Source organism: Eutrema salsugineum, unplaced genomic scaffold, assembly GCF_000478725.1.
Source record: "Eutrema salsugineum unplaced genomic scaffold, Eutsalg1_0 scaffold_10, whole genome shotgun sequence".
Taxonomy (NCBI): domain Eukaryota; kingdom Viridiplantae; phylum Streptophyta; class Magnoliopsida; order Brassicales; family Brassicaceae; genus Eutrema; species Eutrema salsugineum.
Genome location: NW_006256908.1, coordinates 5,925,671 through 5,944,591, shown reverse-complemented (window position 1 = coordinate 5,944,591; position 18,921 = coordinate 5,925,671). Strand labels below are relative to the sequence as shown.

Sequence of the window (18,921 nt, the reverse complement as noted above, 5' to 3'; positions counted from 1 at the left end):
GTCCCCCAACATACACCAATTCTCCTTTCTGTGAATACCAATCCTCATCAGTCTTTCCCAAACCCCCTGTCGAAACTTCACATCAGGGTTCCCATAAACACAAGAAACAAAGAACTCGTCTTTTCCAAACTGTACATGAAAATCCATAAGATTTTTATTTACAAACTTCATATCCACAGTCACACTGTTTTTCCAAAGTAAAGCGAGACCGCCACAAGTCCCAATTGGATCAACGGTGTAAATTCTATCATAACCCAACCACTCCTGCAAATCCACTAAAACGTTTCTATTATGCATCGTCTCCATCAAGAACAGAATCTCTGGGAAATGTTTTTTACGCATTTCTTTGAGACGCGGAATTGTCAAGTCTTGAACACGGCCCAAGCCTTGGCAATTCCAACTCAGAAGACTCATAAATCTTTGGACAGTCCCTCCTTTGGGACCATCTCATGAGGATTTGGCTTTGCAGCTTTGGATACTCCTTCCAATTTTTCTTTGTCTTTCCTTTTTTCCATCACTCCCATCATTAAACCTTTTTTCTTTGATCCTTCACCAACTGAAAAATCCACCATTGCACCTCTAAACTTCCTTTGGTTTTTGCCAGGCCTTTTTCTTGGTTTACTCACTTTTAGTTTGGTTCCGGAAAGATTAGCCTTAGAAGGACCAAATCTATAACCCGTTGAACCATCCTGAAAAGGAGAAGGAGAACCAAAAACATTCAATGACGAACTTTCATTCTGCATAATAATATCACCAGAGTTCTTCGAATTTGGATCTGCAGCATGGATAGCCGCCGATAAAAGCTTTGGACCATTGGGTCTAATTCTCTCCGATTGAGTCGAGGAGTCCTCAGAACTATACCCGAAGACAAGACCTTTTCCTTTAAGAGGGTCTTTGGCGATAATCGGAAGAGGTTCCAGTCTCAGAATAGATTTTCGCGAAGTCTCAGAGGATTCAGCTTCAAGAACAGATTTTTTCACTCTTTCTTCTCTTATCTTTCTTTCTTCACCATCAACTACAAGAAGATATTGCCGCATCCCTTCTAAAACTTCTGGATGAATGCAGGGACGTCCTAAAATAGGATGCAGACCAACCTGTTTCTCTTCCAGAACCCCAAACAGAGGATCTGATTTCTTTAGCACCGGAGACTGAGGCGGTTTTTCAAAAGCTTTACCCAACCTTCTGTTTATGGCTTGATCTTGTCTCATCTTCACCAGGATAGGACAAACATTTTGCTCATGTGTCAATCTATGACATGAGTAACACCTTTTTTGAACCTTCTCGTAAAAATACTCAATAGTAGCCTGACCTGCACCTCTTGGAAGATTGAAAACTTTCGATTTTCGTAAAGGCTTTGAAACATCAAACTTAATTAGAACACGGACGAAACCCCGACTTTGAGACTTCTTTGGATCGAAGGCTACCTCTATGACTTGACCTACCACGTCTCCAAAAGTAGTTATGGCTTCAATGGTGTAATGATTCACCGGGATGTTCCGAAGTTGAACCCATAAAGGCACAAATTGAAGGTAATCTGCAGGAGGAACATCCACCCATCTTTCGATGGCCAAACCCCACTCATTAAAGGTCTGAAATCCTTTCGCGAGAATTTCATCTAAGTCATTCTCCGTGTCGAAAATGAACTGAAATCTTTCCACAGATAAAGCTACCCCACGAGCTCTATCATACTTCTGCCATTTCCTTGGCATATCAAGAATCAAACTTGCCATCTTTTGACACTCAGGATTCAGGAGTCTTCCGATGATACTGAAAACATTCCGCTCACAGGAGCTATACTCAGGAAGGTCCATCATATCAAAAGGCTCATCTTCTTCCTCCAGGGACATCGCCATCAAAGCTTTATCCATGGCTGCCGACATACTTAAAGAACCAGGAAATTTCCAAAAAGCTCCCAAAAAATCGGATGAAAATCTTCAAACACCTACTCTAATATACACACGCGATATCCTAAAGAAAGGCGGAAAATTATCGGTTGAAAGAAGGATTGGAAAAAACACAAAGAACAAACAGATATTTCTTTGAAATCAAAAGAAGATCTGAAGCAAAGTACACACTAAACGAGGATAAGGGATAAGATTTTCAAAAGGGAAAGAGGTTTCCACTCAAAAGCTCTATCAATATTCAAAGGAGAAGCCTCTAAATCAAACAGAGAGTCTTAAGCCCAAAAAAGGGAGTCCTTTATGTTTCGATTTCCGGAATTAATCTCTCTCAAAAGTACAGAAGATATATTATCTATTTTTTTTTTTAGTTAAAGTATATTATCTATTTTTCCCTTCGTTGTTTGATGTTTTATCTTTCTAGAGTAACCATGAAACTATTTCAAATTTCTCAATTACATGTAACTAGAAAACATAAATTGTGAAACTTATTTTGAAAGTGTTAATTCCAGTATTTGTGTAATTGATATATTCAGATTAAGTCTTTATATTTTGATTTTTTTCCACGTTAAAATATGTGGTTAGAGTTATACTAGCTTTGGATGTGAGGCCCACTAGTCAAATTGTTTATGCTATTTTTAGCGGCAAATTATTTATGCTTGTGTAGAGGTTCAAGAAAGAAAGAAAACTAATGAAAAAGTCCTTATTGTGACTGAAATAAAGTAGAAAAGAGGAACCAGGGAATAGAAGAATCAAAAGTGTGAAAGAAAAACCATCATTACAGGCATCACTCACTCGAAGCAGCCCACATTACATTTTACATTGCCCACAAAACCTAAATCTCAAACAAATAATAATTACTCTCCTCTCTCCCCCCTTCTCCAGCAATCAACTCCGTAAGCTCAACTTCCAAACACACAGCTTCTCTCTCTCTCATATATATAAAGATGCATAGCTGATAAGAAAGATTTGGAGAGAAAAGACAGTAAGATTCAGAGCTTTCAAGAGAAAAGAAGAGTTTGGGTTGCGTTTCTTGGAATGGGAAAAGGCTTCAGACTAGTAACCAGTCTTCTTCTTCTCTCCCTTCTCTTCTCAGGTTACTTTTCTCAACCCATCACTGAGAGAAGAATACTTTTACTTTTTTTTAATCTAATAATGTAAATTTTCTTTTTGATAGTATAATTTGGTTGTTGCAAATTTTCATTTAGAAATTGTTCTAGATGCACAGTCATGTTTGATTTTCTTTTTCTTGAGGTAATACATATTTTCTGTATACAGACTTGGCTCTGGTTTTCTAACCCACATTAGAAAGGTTTGTAATGGATTTTATGTAAGAGATATAACCCTTATAAATTATAAAATTTGAATTTCGTTTTACTGGAAAATCCCAAAAAAAAAAAGAATTATTCTTTTTGCAAAGAAAAAAATATAACGTTCATAGCTTGGAATTTATTATTTTATAAATGCGGAAAGTTAATCTATGTCTTATGACTTTTTATAAAATCTCTAATCTATCTTTAAGGAGTTGGGACTTTTTTTTGTGCAATTTTCTTTTATGAAGTGTTTTTCTTAGGCAACATTCCTTTTTCTTTTCATTTTCTTCCAGATTCAAGTATTTTCTTTTCGTTATTATCAATACTCTGAATAAATAAATTCTTTATATATAGACTTAAGGTGAATTATTTTCTAACAAATTTTAAAAAATTGAAGGTTTTTTTGTTAACATGTTTGTTAATTTGGAGTGGAGTCCAAGCTTGCAAATATTCTAGTCGTTACTTTTTCTTGTTCAGTTCAAAGATTCTCTATTGTCTTTATGTTTATTGTTTGTAAGGTTTGTCTTTGTTTCTAATCTTTTTTTAATCTAACTTGCATATTACAGCAACTTATCTTAGACAAGATAATAATATTGTTCTAACCTTACCAACCAAATCTCAGACATTAATTATGATTTTACAGGTACAAAGGCTAATAGTGAACCAATAGGAGAAGAAAAAGACATAACCACACCATTAGCCACAAACCCAACCACAACCGCAACAACCGTCGTCCCTAACTCCAACTCTGACGCTTCCGCAGTTGCCACAACGCCACTAACGATTCCATCATCGCCACCACGCGTTGCAGCCCAGCCTGGCGAAAGCTGGTGCGTGGCGAGAGAAAACGCAGCAAAAATGGCGTTACAAGCGGCTTTGGACTACACGTGTGGGATCGGTGGAGCAGACTGCTCAGAGATTCAAGAAGGAGGAAAGTGTTATAACCCAAACTCGTTGAGAGCACATGCCTCTTTTGCATTTAACAGTTATTACCAGAAGAATCCAATCCCTAGTAGTTGCAATTTTGGTGGAACTGCTGTCACTATCAGTGGTGACCCAAGTAAGTTTTTCAATCTTTTATTTCTACTTTAAAATCCATATCACTGTTATTTAAACTCTTGACGTTGAGTATAGTCTCCCATTTGAATGACAATCAGTTGAAATACCAAAAGAAAAATGGTTTATATATATTTAGTAGTTGATATTGAGCATATTTCATCTTGCAGTGAGTAAAAAATTATCAGTGTGAGTTAAGATGGTAGATATATAAGATATGATATGTCATACGGATTCAAAGATATGAATTAACAAATTATATTAAATGCACACCACTGACCACTGTATAATTTAATGACGACTCTAAATCTAATACTAATAATAAATCTTGATACTCGTATTAGATCTAACAAGGTTAAGAATTGTGTATTCCATATCAATCTCTTTCGTCACAAATTTATCTGTCAAAACAAACCCATCGATTTTTTTTTCTATTTCTGTTGACAGGTGTAGGATCATGCCACTTTCCGTCTACAAGGTGAGCAAGATCATATCTTTCACAAATAATTCATTATGTTATAAATTTATATTAGGATTTGTGAGATGATGAGGTTAATTTAAATGTGATAATTGCAGCACGAGTGAATCGATACTGAACATAACAAGTGAAGATGGATTAGGGCTTTTTGGGAGACCGTCACACCCAACTCCCAAGCCCGAAGCTTCAAGCTCCTCTTCCTCAACTTTCTCATTTCTCTACTTCTACTATCGTCTTATTTGCTTTTGTTTTTACATCCCTTTGTTATTATCACCTTAATTTAGTTATGTGAAATCTATATATCAAAAAATATTTAGGCTAAAGTCTATGTTTTTTTTTTTTTTTTGCTTCATTTCCGAACCTAACCGCGCGTTGACATCTATCTCTAGACGACTAGACATATCTATAAAGTGTAAAAACATATCATCCCAGTTCATAAAATAATACCATGTTCGAATCTAAATCCTATAGTACTAGCTAGGTGTAATTTTCGATCATGTCGGAGGCTTATATAATAACTTTATTGGTCTACGTACCAGAACCGATAACATTCAAGATTATGCAGGATTATACACAGTTCTTTTTTGGCTCTCTTTAGCTTTTTAAGGCAACGTAAAATAATAATTAATTGAATTGTCGTAAGAAAAAAAGAGATAATGAAATAGCAAAACTATCTTATGTCAAAAAATATACATATGTATACATTATATGTAGTAAAAGTGTAAAACTAACTATCTTAAGAATATGGATTTAATATGCTCTGAAAAATGGTTAATATATAAGATTTTGTATTTAATTAAGGATATTGTATATATGTTAAATATGTGTATATCACTTTTAATTACTTTTCAAATAAATTTATAATGTTCACTAGATTCTACCCGTGCGTTCGCACGGGAACTATTTTTTATTTATCTAATATAATTTTTGTTTTCTGTTTTCTTTATATATAATTTTTAATAACTAATATAAAATTTCTATTTAAATATAATTTATTTCTATTGATTTATTTATTTTAGTTATATATGACCGTAATTAGAAAAAATTATTCTAACCCGTCAGTTTATATTAATATGAAAAGTATCATAATTAAAAAATGTTACTATAACATATTCATTTATATTAATTTAAAAAACTGAAATTATTAAAACATTTAACATGTATATTTATTTTATTTGTATATTTTAAATATTTATCAAATTTAAATATTTAAATTTTATACTTATTTAATAAAAATATGCAATAATATATTATTTCATCTCTATCATTTAAAAATATTATTTAAATTTGAATATATAAATTAAATCTAAATTAATATCTGGGTTATTATTTTTGTAAAGATATAATAATAATTTATAAATTTTGATGATATAACTTATATTTAAGGAAATCTATAAGAAATCTAAATTAAAAACTAAATTTTTGGATTTATTTTAAAATAAAAATAAAAAATATATTATTTTATTAATATTACATTAAATTAACTTATTTGGTAAATTTAAATTATAATTAATATTTTTGTTTGGCAACAAAAATAACAGTTATCCAAAAATAAAATAGTAGAAAACTAAGGAAAAAATTTTGTTTGGACACAAAACACCCTTCTCTTTTAATAGTATAGATTTTATCAATTTTTGTTATATTTATCAATTTTTAATTCATATTTACAAAGACTTTATCAATTAGTTATGGTTTTATAACTTATTCATGTAAAAAAATGTTCTTTTCCTTCTCTTTCTCAATGGTTCTTTTAGTAGACCTTTGCAATTGCATTAGTTGGGCCGAATCCTGATTTCACAGCCGTCCATTTCGTAACAGAACGAGAAGAGGAATTTGGGTGATTTGAAAGTGAAGGGCTTTGGAAGAGATGAACAAGAAATTCCGAGCAGAGGAAAAGTATTCGATCAAAGGTAGAAGAAGGTGATGAGCCGAGGAAGAAAATCAAGGGTCTGGAATCAGTTGTTGCAGAGAGAAACAAACCCGAGTTTGATAAGTGGATCATGGAGAAATGAGTGTGTAGGAGGCGTTTTGAGAGATTAGGAGAAGAAGGTATGAAATTCAAGGAAGGCTTTTTATGAATCTTGAATTTGAAATCTTTTCTATGGAGTCTTGTTTCCTTGTTAGGTTGAGAAACTTGTAGTGAATTTTTGGTTTAGCTTTTGAAACCCTTCTTAGAATTTATCCATTACTTATCACAAAAGAAATAACCTTTTTTTTGGGGTTTATTGGTTCTTACACAAGTTCTTGGGAACAATCAAGATATCAATGGACAGAAAATAAAAAACACAAATACAAAACAGATAGACACAATCTGAAAAGCAAAATCAAAAAGGGTGGTTTCTTTCTTTCCTCTGTTCTTCTTCTTCTTCCTCATCATCTGGTGAAAAATTCGTTAGTTTGTCTTTTGATCTTTTCATTTTGTAGTAGATGTCTTGAGAAGATCAAGAACTCCACAACAGTTCTTCCACCACGGCGTCGTCTCAACCCCTCTCTCACCACTTAACAAAGGCTGCAAACACACATTCCAAAAACACGATGAGATTTACAAATCTTTCTGGTAAGAGACAGTAAATGGGTTTCAAGAATTAAGAGTTTTGCTTTAAAATCTATGGACCTGATTGTCTGTGGATATGGGAAGGTCTCGGCTTGCAACGGTGCTGCTCGACGCGCCACCAACAGCATTGGTAACAGCTCCAACGAGCTTTGAGGAAACTTCGGTTCTCTTCTCCTCAAAAACATGAAGCAAAGATTTGGCTCCTTCTATACCTCTTGACAGAGCATTGTCCACTGCATCTCTTGCCTATAACCACACACCATCATATTACAATATGTTACTTTAAAGAGACAAAACAAACATGTCAAAAGAGTTTGAGAGTGACCAAGAACCGACCTGTGTAGACACATCAGACACTTTCTCTGGTGCGGCTGCAGCCTCGGTCTTGACCGTTTCAGTGGAGGCTGCAACGGTTTTCTGAGCATCGGTTAGAGAGGTCCTGGCGGTTTCAGTGGAGGCTGCGACGGTTTTCTGAGCATCGGTTATAGATGCACCGACGGAATCAGCGGTCGTTGTTACAGATTCCTTGGCTTCATTAAGAGCAGAAGTTGCCTTCTCCAAGAAAGATGTCATTTCTTTATCTGATGATGTTGGAATATATTTTTGTCAGAGAGAAAACAGAGATTTATATAAATAAGATAGAAGAAGATTTGAGAGAAATTTTGTGAGAATGTGAAACTAAGTGAGCTGTTAAAGAGGGCTGTTTCAACGCCTCCAGCGAAACAAACTATTTGAGAATCTCTAAAACGTGACTTCCTTTATCAACTCTTGATTTTGTTTGACACCAGATTTATTAGCATCATTATTATAATTATATGTATCAACAAATAGGCACGAGTATAATAATAAGGTATATTTGGGGGGGGGAAATAATTGGGTTGCATTATCTACTCAGAATGGGTTGATGATTGAAGTATGAAGTTGTCCTACATTCAATTGTATTGCCAGCTTCTTAATTCACATTACCAACTAGTGACAGCTCCTTTTAATGCCCCACTCTTTTCTTTTCTTTTTTCCTTTTTCTATGAATAAAAAGTTTGAATATTCGCTGCAAACTTTGAAACGGTATGGTCACTACTGTAAGTCTGTAACAGTGCACAAACACGGTTGATACACCATTAGTTGTAATTAGCGTGGTGCAATTAAAGATATTTGATACTAGTAAATCAAACTAGTAGGGCAAAAGTATCCACTCTTTTTAGTATTTAAATTGTTGAAACTGTTTCATTTTTACGTTTTTTGTTGTAAAGCCAAATAATATATTGATCTGACTGGTTGTTATGTTTACCAGAAAAGAAATTGGAGTAAAAATAATTACTCTAAGGTTGTTGAAAACTAACCAATCAAAAAGACAATGGTGTAAAAATAATTATATTCTCAATTCCACTAAAGTGTATAATGATCCCACTAAAACTTAAATGTACGAGTGGAAAAACTTTTCTTTTACTCCAAAGATAACTTTTACCCAGACATTTAAGGATTTAAATTTGTTTAAGAGTCATATCCTATTACCTAACACCACAGGTTTAACGGCCAACCAATCAGCCCCAAATGATTTCTCGATATGAAAAGTCAATTTGAATATCATTACTAAAAATAAATCCACAAATTTTATGAGTATCAGATTTTTACCACATCTAGGTTACACGGTTGAGTTTATAATTATATTTCGTTTTACACAAATTCAAAGATTTTGTGGAGACGCCATATCAAATAATCAGTTAAGGTTGTTACTTTGCTACAAATGCCTTTGTTCTCGACTCTGTAATATTTGTGTATTACACAACCATTTCCCGCCATATAAGTTAATATATCAAGAAAAAAAAGTTATTTTCAAATAGCTTACAATTCCTTCAGATACGAGAACTCGGCTAACGAAGAAGGATCTTTCCGGCTAGTCGGTTGTTCTCAAAGTGTCTACCATAGAAAACATTTAGTCCATCATTTCTTTTAAATAAACCAATACAAAAATATGTTTTTATATTATTTCCAGGTTCAGGGACCGAGAGAAATCCAGTATTGGACCCATAAATGAATTCCCGTCAAGCCATCTGCATTCAACAAAAGTTGCAACATCAATAACAGGAATATCTATATATATCCAGATTCAAATTTCTAAGATAAAAGGAACTTACAATTCAACTAGACCAATCAGTTTGGCCAAATCAGAATATATAGTTCCTGTCAACTTCATTTTTGGCAGTTTACTGCAGTTATAAAAGAAAAAGGCAAACAATTAACCAAAACAAAATTAAAATTTGTTTATGCAATGACTTACACAGCAACAATTCTAGGCTGTGTAAGCAAAACAAAAATTAAATATAAAGACAATATAAATTATAATTAACAAAATATAAAAAAAAAGGAAAACATAAGTAAAAAAATAAAACACTGTACAATTTGTTTTGATATTGTGAATGTATCATTATACTTTTAAGATACTTGTTATTAATTAGTTTTTTTGTTACTATATTAGTTTTTTCTTATAAAAAAATGTGTATTATGTGTCGAATGCCGATGTGAATTTGTGAAGTGTACATTTATAAAGAGCCTTTAAGGATATGATCAAAAGTTTTCCTCTTTCTGTTCATTCTCAATCGTTTTCCTTTGAAACAAAAGAATGGATCGAAGAAGAAACAAAGGTGTTGATGGTGCGTTTTGCCATCTTCTTTCACTCCCTAATGAATGGATGGATCTTTCACTCCCTAATGAATGGCTGGAAAGGATCCTGGCATCTTTGAACCCATCTGTAAGGGAAATCATCCGTCTTCGCGTGGTGTGTCGATGTTTCAACGACCTCGCTAGAGTCAGGGTTTTTATCATTCGGTTGACCCAGCCCTTACGGTGGTAGAACATGCGGCAGCTCCACACTACCCAATCTTCCTGAGGAGATTTTATGACGCCGGTAATCCAGGTGTTCTTTTCATGAAGGGCAAGCATACTTCTTTTTTCACGATGTCGAAGGTGTACAGATGATTAGGCGTGCTGCAGACAGAGGATACGCTTGCACCATTTATGTGTACTGGATATGGCTTAGAGCAGTGGTGGAAGACCTAGTATGTGCTGAGGTGTATTTGGGAAGACTTACCATGTAAATACGGAGGATTAGTAGGGATTTGTTGGTCAATGAATCGCATGGATGAGATTTCCAGTTGCCAGTCGACTTCACTGGGAGAAGGAAAGTCTTTGCTCCACGATTCCATTCTCTTTTCTTCTTCCCCTGCCGAGTTCATAATTATGGGGAGTCCTGGTATCAGGGCCGGCCCTGAGTTAAGGCAGGTAAAACCCTTGTTTCAGGGCGGTAAAAAATATATAATAGTTTGAGGCGTCAATTTCTGAATGTGCATTGTAGGGTAATGACAAAACGTTGACTTCTACATAATAAGCACCCAAACTCGAATCTAGAAGGAAACATATTTTGTATTTTTTTTAATAATGAGTTAAAATATATTTTTTTTGCTTTAGGCAGCCAAACCCATTGGGGCGGCTCTGCCTGGTATGATGAAGATTGGTTTGGCTAGGTCATAAGGTATAGCTCCTATCAACTTCCTATCAACTTTGATAGTTTACTGCAGTTATAAAAGGAAAAGGCAAATAATTAACCAAAACAAAAATTGAAATATATGTATGCTTAAAAGGTGGAATGACTTACACAGCAACAACTCTAGGCTGTGTAAGCACAATAAAAATTAAATATAAAAATAATATAAATTATAATTAAACAAAATGTAAGTAAAACATAAATAAAATAAAAGGAAAACATAAGTAAAAAATAAACCACTGTTCAATTTGTTTTGATGTTGTGAATGTATCATATATACTTTTAAGATACTTGTTATTAGTTTTTTTTGGTACTATATTAATTTTTTCTTATAAAAAATGTGTATTATGTGTTGAATGCCGATGTGAATCTGTGAAGTGCACATTTATGAAAAGCATATACGAATATGATCAATTCCAATATGATAATACTATAAAGTTTACGGAATGAGATTTCTCATTTGATCGTGGGACCTTTGTTTGAAAACTACACTATAGATGAAAATAACTGATTCCAACATATCCAAATCCAACTACTCTATTGAATTTTGTGTGCTCGTAATATTTATTTCTCCACATCGACTTTTCGGTTTATAAAGTAGAAATTTTTTTCTTTTGATATGCTTAAAAGAGGTACACTTATAAAAATAATCTAACTTATATATACAAAATAGTCTATTGTTTTTCTAGTATACGTTAAAAAGTACTACTTTGAGATTAACCTTAAAAAAAAAAACTTTGAAAATTTTACTCTAAGCTACTCTAAACTTTAAACCTTGAAATTAAATTCAACGTCCGAAAAAAAACAGAATGTTATATTTTCTGTAAGCGATTAATCTTATAATTCTAGGTTTTTATTTTCTAATTATCGTATATCTCAAAACCATTATAGGCCTTTCAGTGGTATAAGCCCATATATAGTTTTGACCAAAAATAGAGCCCATATATAGTTAGCCCGTTAATACATTGAAAGTACCAGCTTGCCCCTACTCTTCTCTTCTATTCTTCACTATCGCTCGTTTTCCCCGTCGCCGGCAAAACCCGACCTCAGTTATCGTTAACCACCGTTTATCAAACTCCTACTCGCGTGCTATCTGTCTCGCCATCGTTGATCTTTTGCAAGAGGCAAATGAATCATCTGCAAAGGATTCTCTCTGCTCGTCGATTATCTCCCTCAATCATACCTCCGTCGTGTTTTCTTCACCGGCGATTATTCTCAACCTCAGAAACCGATGATTCGTCGGCATCATTTTCCTCTTCGCATCACAAGATCCAAACGCCCGAAGACGGAGCTTCCGATAAAAGCCGAAGCACACCGTCGACGACATCGTCACTCAAGGAACATGAACTTGCCAAATTCTCTGCCATTGCTGATACCTGGTTCGTCTCGCTTGATTAAAGTTCAGATAATAGTTACATTTCTATAGTGAAATGATTGTCTTTTAATTCGAGGGACAAGAAAATACATTTCGAGGAAACGATCATAAGTTTGGATGCTTAAAACATCTACAAAAGAAGTAAAATTTGTCATAAATACTATTTGGCTTATGTATCCATGATTAAAAATGTGGTTTTTGTGGACAATTGAGTTATGTATCTATGATTAATAAGGAGTTCTTTATGCTATTGAGTTTTATTGTGTAAGTAGTTATGTAAAGACTTGGAAGATGTGATCATTTACTTGGTGGCCTCAATAATGTGTTGATGGATTCTTAAAAAACAAATAATCACTTCTTGAGTTTTGAGGGATTCATGTGATTTCTTTTCTCTGTGTTCTTATGTGAAGGTGGCATTCTGAAGGGCCCTTTAAACCGTTGCATCTAATGAATCCAACTCGGTTGGCTTTTATCCGCTCGACCTTATGCAGGCATTTCAGGTGCATTACTCTTAGAGAATTTTCTTTTCCTTTCTATTCCTGGCTTCCTGCTATGTTGGAGATGTTGGATTAACCTTCTTGTTCGTTCTCAGTAAGGATCCGAGTTCTGCTAGGCCTTTTGAAGGACTGAGACTTATTGATGTAGGTTGCGGCGGCGGACTACTATCTGAGGTATTCCTGCATACCTTAACCTTTGTTGGGGAATGTAATGTTTCTATTCTTCCTTTTATAGTACAAGTCTAAGTTGAGCGTTTGTGTTGGATATAAGAAGATTTGATCACCAATGGCCTTTTGTTGTTTTTTTGTTTCAAGCCTTTAGCACGGATGGGAGCAACTGTTACAGGAATCGATGCTGTTGACAAGAATGTCAAGATTGCTCGCCTTCACGCTGTAAGGTCTCTTACTATGTCGTTGATTATACGTATAACTTGTGCACTGGATGTATTGTCATGTTATGTTCATTTAATTTGTGTCCTCCATATGATGAATTAGTTTTCTTGAAACCTATTTATTTGATCTCTACACTTCAGTCCTTGCATTCAGAATGGTTGAAGAATATTGAACACGTTTTCACATTATTGCATTCTATCTTGACTTTTAATCTTTGTTGTATGTCAATTAATTGTCTCTGCAGGATATGGATCCAGTGACTTCAACGATTGAATACCATTGTACTACAGCAGGTATTTTTAACTAATCTTAGATGATGATCAATTAAAGTTACATGAATCTTCTGCAGAAGCTGATTCTCTTATATCTCTTTTCTATGCTTAAGTACTAAATAATTTTTTTTTTCTAACGCAGAAAAGCTAGTGGATGAAGGGAGGACTTTTGATGCTGTTCTTGCCTTAGAGGTACTTTTTCCAGTCCATCGACGTTGCATTTCTCGCTTCTAATATCATTATCATGGCAATTTTCTGATTTCTATAATGAAGGTCATCGAGCATGTAGCAAACCCTGCAGAATTCTGCAAGTCGTTGTCAGCATTAACCATCCCCAACGGAGCCACAATACTTTCTACAATTAACCGCTCTATGCGAGCATATGCATCAGCCATTGTTGCAGCAGAGTACATTCTACATTGGGTAATCTTCAGTTTCACATCTTATTTATCCTCAGTGAACATTATTACCTTGCGTGTGATGTTTGTTTCACATTTGGTCTTTGTATAATAATCACCTGCAGCTTCCTAAAGGCACACACCAGTGGTCAAGTTTTCTAACTCCTGAAGAACTTACTATGATATTACAACGTGCTTCAGTCGATGTAAGCCAATTTCCTTCTCATTTAGTTACGCCCATGTCAATCTCAATAACTAATATAAAGCCGACAGAAACAAGAAAAAAAATACTCATGTATGTCTTTGATTTGTGCAAGTGGTAAAATCACGAGAAGAAGGGATTCTTCTTCTGTTTTTATCTATGGCCTATCTACATTGTGGTAGATATGATAACCAAGAAACTATGGATTTGCAGGTGAAAGAGATGGCTGGATTCGTGTACAACCCGATAACAGGAAGATGGTTATTGTCAAACGACATAAGCGTCAACTTCATTGCCTATGGGACGAGAAGGAGTGATCATGGAGACATATAATTGATCATTCAAGTTGTGTTTCTCGGCATAAAAAGCTTATCTTTTTTGTTCTTAAAAGCTTATAGTTATACGGTATTCTGGAGTTGCCTAGGACAAGGACTAGTTAAATTGCAATAAATGAGAAAGTTTGCAGGAAACATCCCATGTTAGTTTTGCCTGTTACGCATCAGCAGATTTTGGTCTGGGCTACCACTTATATCATCTGAGACAAGAACAATTGTCAATATATTTCATTCATTTTTGTGGATAATATGGCATTGTTCAGAGGACTAAAAGCTCCTATATTTTCTTCCAAAGGTTTTGAAGGAAATTTGAAGAAATTTAATGTTTTTGGTTTGGTATTGTTTGATTTAAGCTCGAGATGGTCTTGATTCGACGTATAGCTAAACATGAAATGTAATATACTTCACAAAAAAGGTATTACAAGATGCTATAACTATAATGAATCAATCATAAAGCATTCAAGATATTACAAAGATCCAGAGGCAAACGACAGAACTCGGAACTTATTAATACCTGCCCTTCCCTGACCGTAACACAAACCAAAAAATTTAGGCCTTTATTTGTTGTAGTTTACAGAGTGAAACAATTACGAAATTGGAAAGGGTAAAAAAATCTGATATACAAATTAAGTAAACCATAGTTGTGATCCAGACTTGTTTTATTTTTGTGTTTATTAAAACTGATGGCCAAGTTCTTCTTGCATGTTCTCTAGATCCCATATGGCTATTTTGCCATCCAATCCTATAAATAACAAACCGATATACGAGCAAATGATCAGCTGATTCCATGAAGGAATATATGATTTTAATTTAGTGACTGACCTGAAGTGCTGAATCGCATTACTTTAGGACTCCCCGCTTTGCTCAGAGGTACAATGGAACTGCAAGTTTCAGGTGAATTTACGGGTCAGGCTCTAACAGACAATGGAGTAAAAAAGAGTTAAAGAGATACTGTCTTGCTCGTGATTTTGTAAAAGCAAAATTAGCTTAAGACATATTTTACTTTATGCAGTTATCATGAACGCCTCCACGTGATTTAGAGGATTCAGAAGCATCATTGGCCGTTGCAGCCTTTGATTGGCCGTAGAACTTCCCAAATGCTTCGGAAAACTGAAAACATAACATAATGAACAGACGGGTTAGACAAAAGAGAACAGATATTGCCAGTGGAAACTAGTGAATCCGAAAAAGAAGCAACTGCACTTACCCGAGAGACAATTATGTTTGAGGAACAACTTAGGAATAAGCTAAGGCTAAAACCAGACATATTGCAACAAATAAAAGAAATAAGTTTGGTATGTACCTGGGAACTATAACTGGAACCTGAAGATGCCGCTTTCTTCTCTCCGATGTATCTGGTAAAGCTCCTACAGACCAAAACCAAAGCTTGTAAACAAAGAAATTATTGGTGTGCAGATCATATTCAGAAGTAATTCACTGGCCTGTGATCAAAACATAATAAGAGGCTGGAAAAGAGGTAATTTTACGCAAACAGCTAGGAAGAGGAGAAAATCAAACAGATATTTCTCATAGCTACGCACCATATTCCAGTATCATCTGCAGCGAATACCATCGGGTTGCTGTCATAACCAACGCCTATCACCATTTTCTCAGAAATAAAGAGGACCTGAAACAGATCGTTCTCGATAATATATCAATTTAAGAAGACATAAGACGCAGAGAAGACCAGGTTCTCAAATGTAAAAGAAGGGTGGATGCTGACCCACATCACGAAGAGGCAAATCTCGAAATGCAACGCTTTGGGCTAATGGAGAAGGACCAACGTCATCAACAAAGTAAATCATGGAGCTATGACCTATACAAGATCACATATACAAAGAAAGTGAGACAGAGGGTAGTAAAAGATTATGTAACCAAATTGAAGTTCCATTGTATGGACAAACATTCCAAGTGTTAAGGATATTCTGACCTACATAAGCTAAGGTGTTTCCACTTGGAGACCATTTCACACCAAAAGCCCAAGAATATGAAAGATCGAGCTGAAGGATTTGCTGTTTCAACAAAGACACAGTAGAAAAAAGCTCCCTAAAATTAGACAAGGGGGTGGAGCATTATTATATTACTAAAACCAAGGAAAGCCTGCCAAAAAAAAATCAAACCTCCCCAAATTTAGATTCCGCTGATGAGCCTGCTTTTGAATCCCTGCATCAGCATATTCAGTGAAGACAAATAAGAAACTAGCCCACGTTTGCCAATAGATTTTTTAAGTAGATGTTCAAGTAATGAGCTTACTTTGTGTCAACTCCTTTAATGAATGTTGAAAATACCCGACATTTTCCATCTGTAGATGTTGTTGCCAGAAGAATCTAATGCAAACCAGGGAATCAGAGAGCACATCGGAAAAGTATACCAATAATGACTTAGATATAAGCTATTTTGTAGAATTTAAGATTCTATTTAGGGATCTTGTACTCTTTATTCTTTACAGTGGCCAACTTATAAAATAGTTTCGGTAGAGAAAGCATCTATCGAAAGCCTGATTAATATTTTAGCTACTGAAGTAAAACGAGGTTGTGTTGATTGCACGCACATTATTAGGATGCCAAGCGACACTTGTGACTGAAGATTCATGCCGTTTCCGGATGAGTTTACTGACCCACCTGACAACAGTAAAGCAAAAGAGTGTTACCCAACCAAAATACCGAAACTTTACATGAACGTCATAATATATTTTGCGAGAATTGCACACATTTCAGATTTCAAACCTCTATGCAATACACAGTTATGCATGTCAAGATGAGATAAAAACATGCCAGTAAATAACACAGTATCGACTAAAAAGAGTGTAGATAGCAGAATACCATTTAATAGACCATCAAAACCATTCGAAGCATAGAAGACAGGCAACATTCCAAAGAATATAAGAGCAGAAGAAGAGATTACCAGTTGTTCTCTTGCTCATAATAGCATATACAAACAGTTTTAGCACCGCTTCCAACGGCAAACTTATTCTCTAAGGGAATTGAACAAAAAGATGGGAAATAGATTAGGAGCTCCAGAAATTATAGGAAGAGTACACTGCATATTACCTATACAATGAAGCTAAATAAGACGTAAATTTTTGAATCTGGTACGTTTACCTTTTGGACTCCATTGGACACAAAGTGCAGCACGATTTAGTCTAAGAATAACCAGAGTTGGTACCCATTCACCTCCTTCCAGGCTCCACACGTACCTTTAGGAAACCCAAATTCAGTTTAACGAACTATAAGATCAGTGAACTAAGAATAAAAGGTTTGCAATTTCTCATAGCATTAAACGAAGTACAAGGTTGCTGAAATGGACTATTTCCTCTAAGCACATTAAAGGTTGCAACGTACGAGTTCCTGTCATGGGAAACAGTGACGATTTTGTTGGACGTTGAGCTCCAATCTATTCCAGAAACAATTTGGTCATGCTGCAACGATTAAATCAAAAATCATGAACTTGCCGTAAGGGAGATTCAAGCTGTCTATTGAACACTTTTCAGTGACAAATGATCATTAAAATGAAAATAAATATAACTACATAAAGTGTAGAATTCCCAAGAAGAGAAAGGAAAAGAGTGCACGCTCATTAGTTTCAGATCCAGACAGAAAGCTGTACCTTTTCGAGGACATGTAACCTCTCCCACTGGTCTTGGGATGATTTATAGATATGAACTTCATTATTGTTGGGACAAAGTGCAACCACTACAAGGAAAAGGAAACATATGTCACAGCACATAAATGGTTACATAAGGATGTTGTAACAAGACATCAACTAATGTACAATACTTTGATACCAACTGTTCCTAAACCCAACATAGCATCTCTCTGGAATCTTCAACCTAAACTAGAAAGAATATATATATATATGAAAGGATTTACCTTTTTTTTTTTCTATAACGAGGCATAAACCAATTCAATTATTCTTTCTTTGAGCAAGAGACAAACAAACACAAGGGGAAAACAAGAATATACCAGAAAGTTTTCAAATTCCATGGAATAACGAGCAATTAAATTGGCAAGTCAAAACTCAAAACAGTTTCCTCATCTATCTTCTAACCAGCAAAATTATAGATCCTCATAATATAATTCTAAAACTAAAGTTCTCATATTTTCTGTAATCTGCGTCTCCAGATTCTGTTACCTATTTACTCCTTTCTCTTCTTCCAAAAAGACTCAAAATTGATAAAAGAAAGCGAAACAAGAGCATCTCCGAATCAGAAAGTGAGAAGCTTACTGGAGTGATCAGGACTCCAAGCATGGCAAGTGATTGACTCTGCGAACCGGTGAACATCCACCACCGCCATGGGTCCTTTGTCTCCACTTTTCTCGCGGAGAGAAATTGGTAAATCAAAAGACAGTCTTTTCTATCAAATCGATATCTCCAGATTCCTGAGTCCGGCTAAAATGCGAACAGATCGAACGGAACTTTGGCCGAAGGATGGCTGAAACTCCGATGAGATCCGAAAGCTCGATGACACTTCGCAGACGTGAAGTGAAAGAGAAATGTTGTTTGTCTTTTGCGCTATGGCCAAGTTTAATGAAAATGACCAAATCAATTCCATTTTCCTTCTACAATAAATACCCAAATTAAAAAAAAAATTCTTAACAATCTTTTATTT

At 34.9% G+C, this 18,921-nt stretch overlaps 5 protein-coding genes and 1 long non-coding RNA gene across 6 annotated transcripts; 3 read left to right on the top strand and 3 right to left on the bottom strand.

Moving 5' to 3' along the window:
- Positions 1 to 669: 669 nt before the first annotated feature.
- LOC112081569 lies at positions 670 to 1,868 on the bottom strand. Its single transcript, XM_024148334.1, has 2 exons — positions 731 to 1,868; positions 670 to 689 (listed from the first exon to the last, which is right to left on the bottom strand). The coding sequence occupies exons 1-2, from the start codon at positions 1,866 to 1,868 to the stop codon at positions 670 to 672; spliced, it is 1,158 nt and encodes a 385-aa protein (XP_024004102.1).
- An 820-nt stretch (positions 1,869 to 2,688) lies between these two features.
- LOC18026961 (major pollen allergen Ole e 10) lies at positions 2,689 to 5,076 on the top strand. The gene is made up of 4 exons (XM_006410130.2): positions 2,689 to 2,994; positions 3,855 to 4,271; positions 4,715 to 4,745; positions 4,844 to 5,076. The coding sequence occupies exons 1-4, from the start codon at positions 2,937 to 2,939 to the stop codon at positions 5,022 to 5,024; spliced, it is 687 nt and encodes a 228-aa protein (XP_006410193.1). The 5' UTR covers positions 2,689 to 2,936; the 3' UTR covers positions 5,025 to 5,076.
- Positions 5,077 to 6,531: 1,455 nt separating this feature from the next.
- On the top strand, positions 6,532 to 7,687 carry LOC112090210. The gene is made up of 3 exons (XR_002901550.1): positions 6,532 to 6,794; positions 6,987 to 7,302; positions 7,384 to 7,687. It is a non-coding gene; the product is annotated as an uncharacterized LOC112090210 (long non-coding RNA).
- LOC18026960 lies at positions 6,890 to 8,082 on the bottom strand. The gene is made up of 3 exons (XM_006410129.2): positions 7,636 to 8,082; positions 7,360 to 7,545; positions 6,890 to 7,254 (listed from the first exon to the last, which is right to left on the bottom strand). Exons 1-3 carry the CDS (start codon positions 7,870 to 7,872, stop codon positions 7,159 to 7,161), a joined length of 519 nt encoding a protein of 172 aa, XP_006410192.1. The 5' UTR covers positions 7,873 to 8,082; the 3' UTR covers positions 6,890 to 7,158.
- Positions 8,083 to 11,855: 3,773 nt separating this feature from the next.
- LOC18026959 (ubiquinone biosynthesis O-methyltransferase, mitochondrial) lies at positions 11,856 to 14,556 on the top strand. Its single transcript, XM_006410128.2, has 9 exons — positions 11,856 to 12,219; positions 12,626 to 12,715; positions 12,808 to 12,886; positions 13,028 to 13,105; positions 13,350 to 13,398; positions 13,520 to 13,569; positions 13,651 to 13,800; positions 13,901 to 13,981; positions 14,191 to 14,556. Exons 1-9 carry the CDS (start codon positions 11,969 to 11,971, stop codon positions 14,308 to 14,310), a joined length of 948 nt encoding a protein of 315 aa, XP_006410191.1. The 5' UTR covers positions 11,856 to 11,968; the 3' UTR covers positions 14,311 to 14,556.
- A 184-nt stretch (positions 14,557 to 14,740) lies between these two features.
- Positions 14,741 to 18,826, bottom strand: LOC18026958 (actin-related protein 2/3 complex subunit 1A). The gene is made up of 15 exons (XM_006410127.2): positions 18,537 to 18,826; positions 17,919 to 18,004; positions 17,654 to 17,730; positions 17,414 to 17,508; positions 17,217 to 17,286; positions 16,864 to 16,933; positions 16,566 to 16,639; positions 16,433 to 16,475; positions 16,243 to 16,324; positions 16,040 to 16,128; positions 15,854 to 15,939; positions 15,616 to 15,679; positions 15,316 to 15,422; positions 15,135 to 15,193; positions 14,741 to 15,054 (listed from the first exon to the last, which is right to left on the bottom strand). The coding sequence occupies exons 1-15, from the start codon at positions 18,604 to 18,606 to the stop codon at positions 14,987 to 14,989; spliced, it is 1,140 nt and encodes a 379-aa protein (XP_006410190.2). The 5' UTR covers positions 18,607 to 18,826; the 3' UTR covers positions 14,741 to 14,986.
- Positions 18,827 to 18,921: the final 95 nt, after the last annotated feature.

Coding starts and splice junctions, on each gene's coding strand:
- LOC112081569 (XM_024148334.1), bottom strand. CDS start 1,868: ATGGATAAAGCTTTGATGGCGATGTCCCTGGAGGAAGAAGATGAGCCT. Junction 690..730: donor TATTATTATGCAGAATGAAA/GTTCGTCATTGA, acceptor TCTCCTTTTCAG/GATGGTTCAACGGGTTATAG.
- LOC18026961 (XM_006410130.2), top strand. CDS start 2,937: ATGGGAAAAGGCTTCAGACTAGTAACCAGTCTTCTTCTTCTCTCCCTT. Junction 2,995..3,854: donor TCTCTCCCTTCTCTTCTCAG/GTTACTTTTCTC, acceptor ATGATTTTACAG/GTACAAAGGCTAATAGTGAA. Junction 4,746..4,843: donor TGCCACTTTCCGTCTACAAG/GTGAGCAAGATC, acceptor TGATAATTGCAG/CACGAGTGAATCGATACTGA.
- LOC18026960 (XM_006410129.2), bottom strand. CDS start 7,872: ATGACATCTTTCTTGGAGAAGGCAACTTCTGCTCTTAATGAAGCCAAG. Junction 7,546..7,635: donor TGTCTGATGTGTCTACACAG/GTCGGTTCTTGG, acceptor GTGTGGTTATAG/GCAAGAGATGCAGTGGACAA. Junction 7,255..7,359: donor CCATATCCACAGACAATCAG/GTCCATAGATTT, acceptor GTGTGTTTGCAG/CCTTTGTTAAGTGGTGAGAG.
- LOC18026959 (XM_006410128.2), top strand. CDS start 11,969: ATGAATCATCTGCAAAGGATTCTCTCTGCTCGTCGATTATCTCCCTCA. Junction 12,887..13,027: donor GCGGCGGACTACTATCTGAG/GTATTCCTGCAT, acceptor TTTTGTTTCAAG/CCTTTAGCACGGATGGGAGC. Junction 13,801..13,900: donor CAGAGTACATTCTACATTGG/GTAATCTTCAGT, acceptor AATCACCTGCAG/CTTCCTAAAGGCACACACCA.
- LOC18026958 (XM_006410127.2), bottom strand. CDS start 18,606: ATGGCGGTGGTGGATGTTCACCGGTTCGCAGAGTCAATCACTTGCCAT. Junction 16,934..17,216: donor TATGAGCAAGAGAACAACTG/GTAATCTCTTCT, acceptor TACTGTTGTCAG/GTGGGTCAGTAAACTCATCC. Junction 15,423..15,615: donor GTTCCAGTTATAGTTCCCAG/GTACATACCAAA, acceptor TTATGTTTTCAG/TTTTCCGAAGCATTTGGGAA.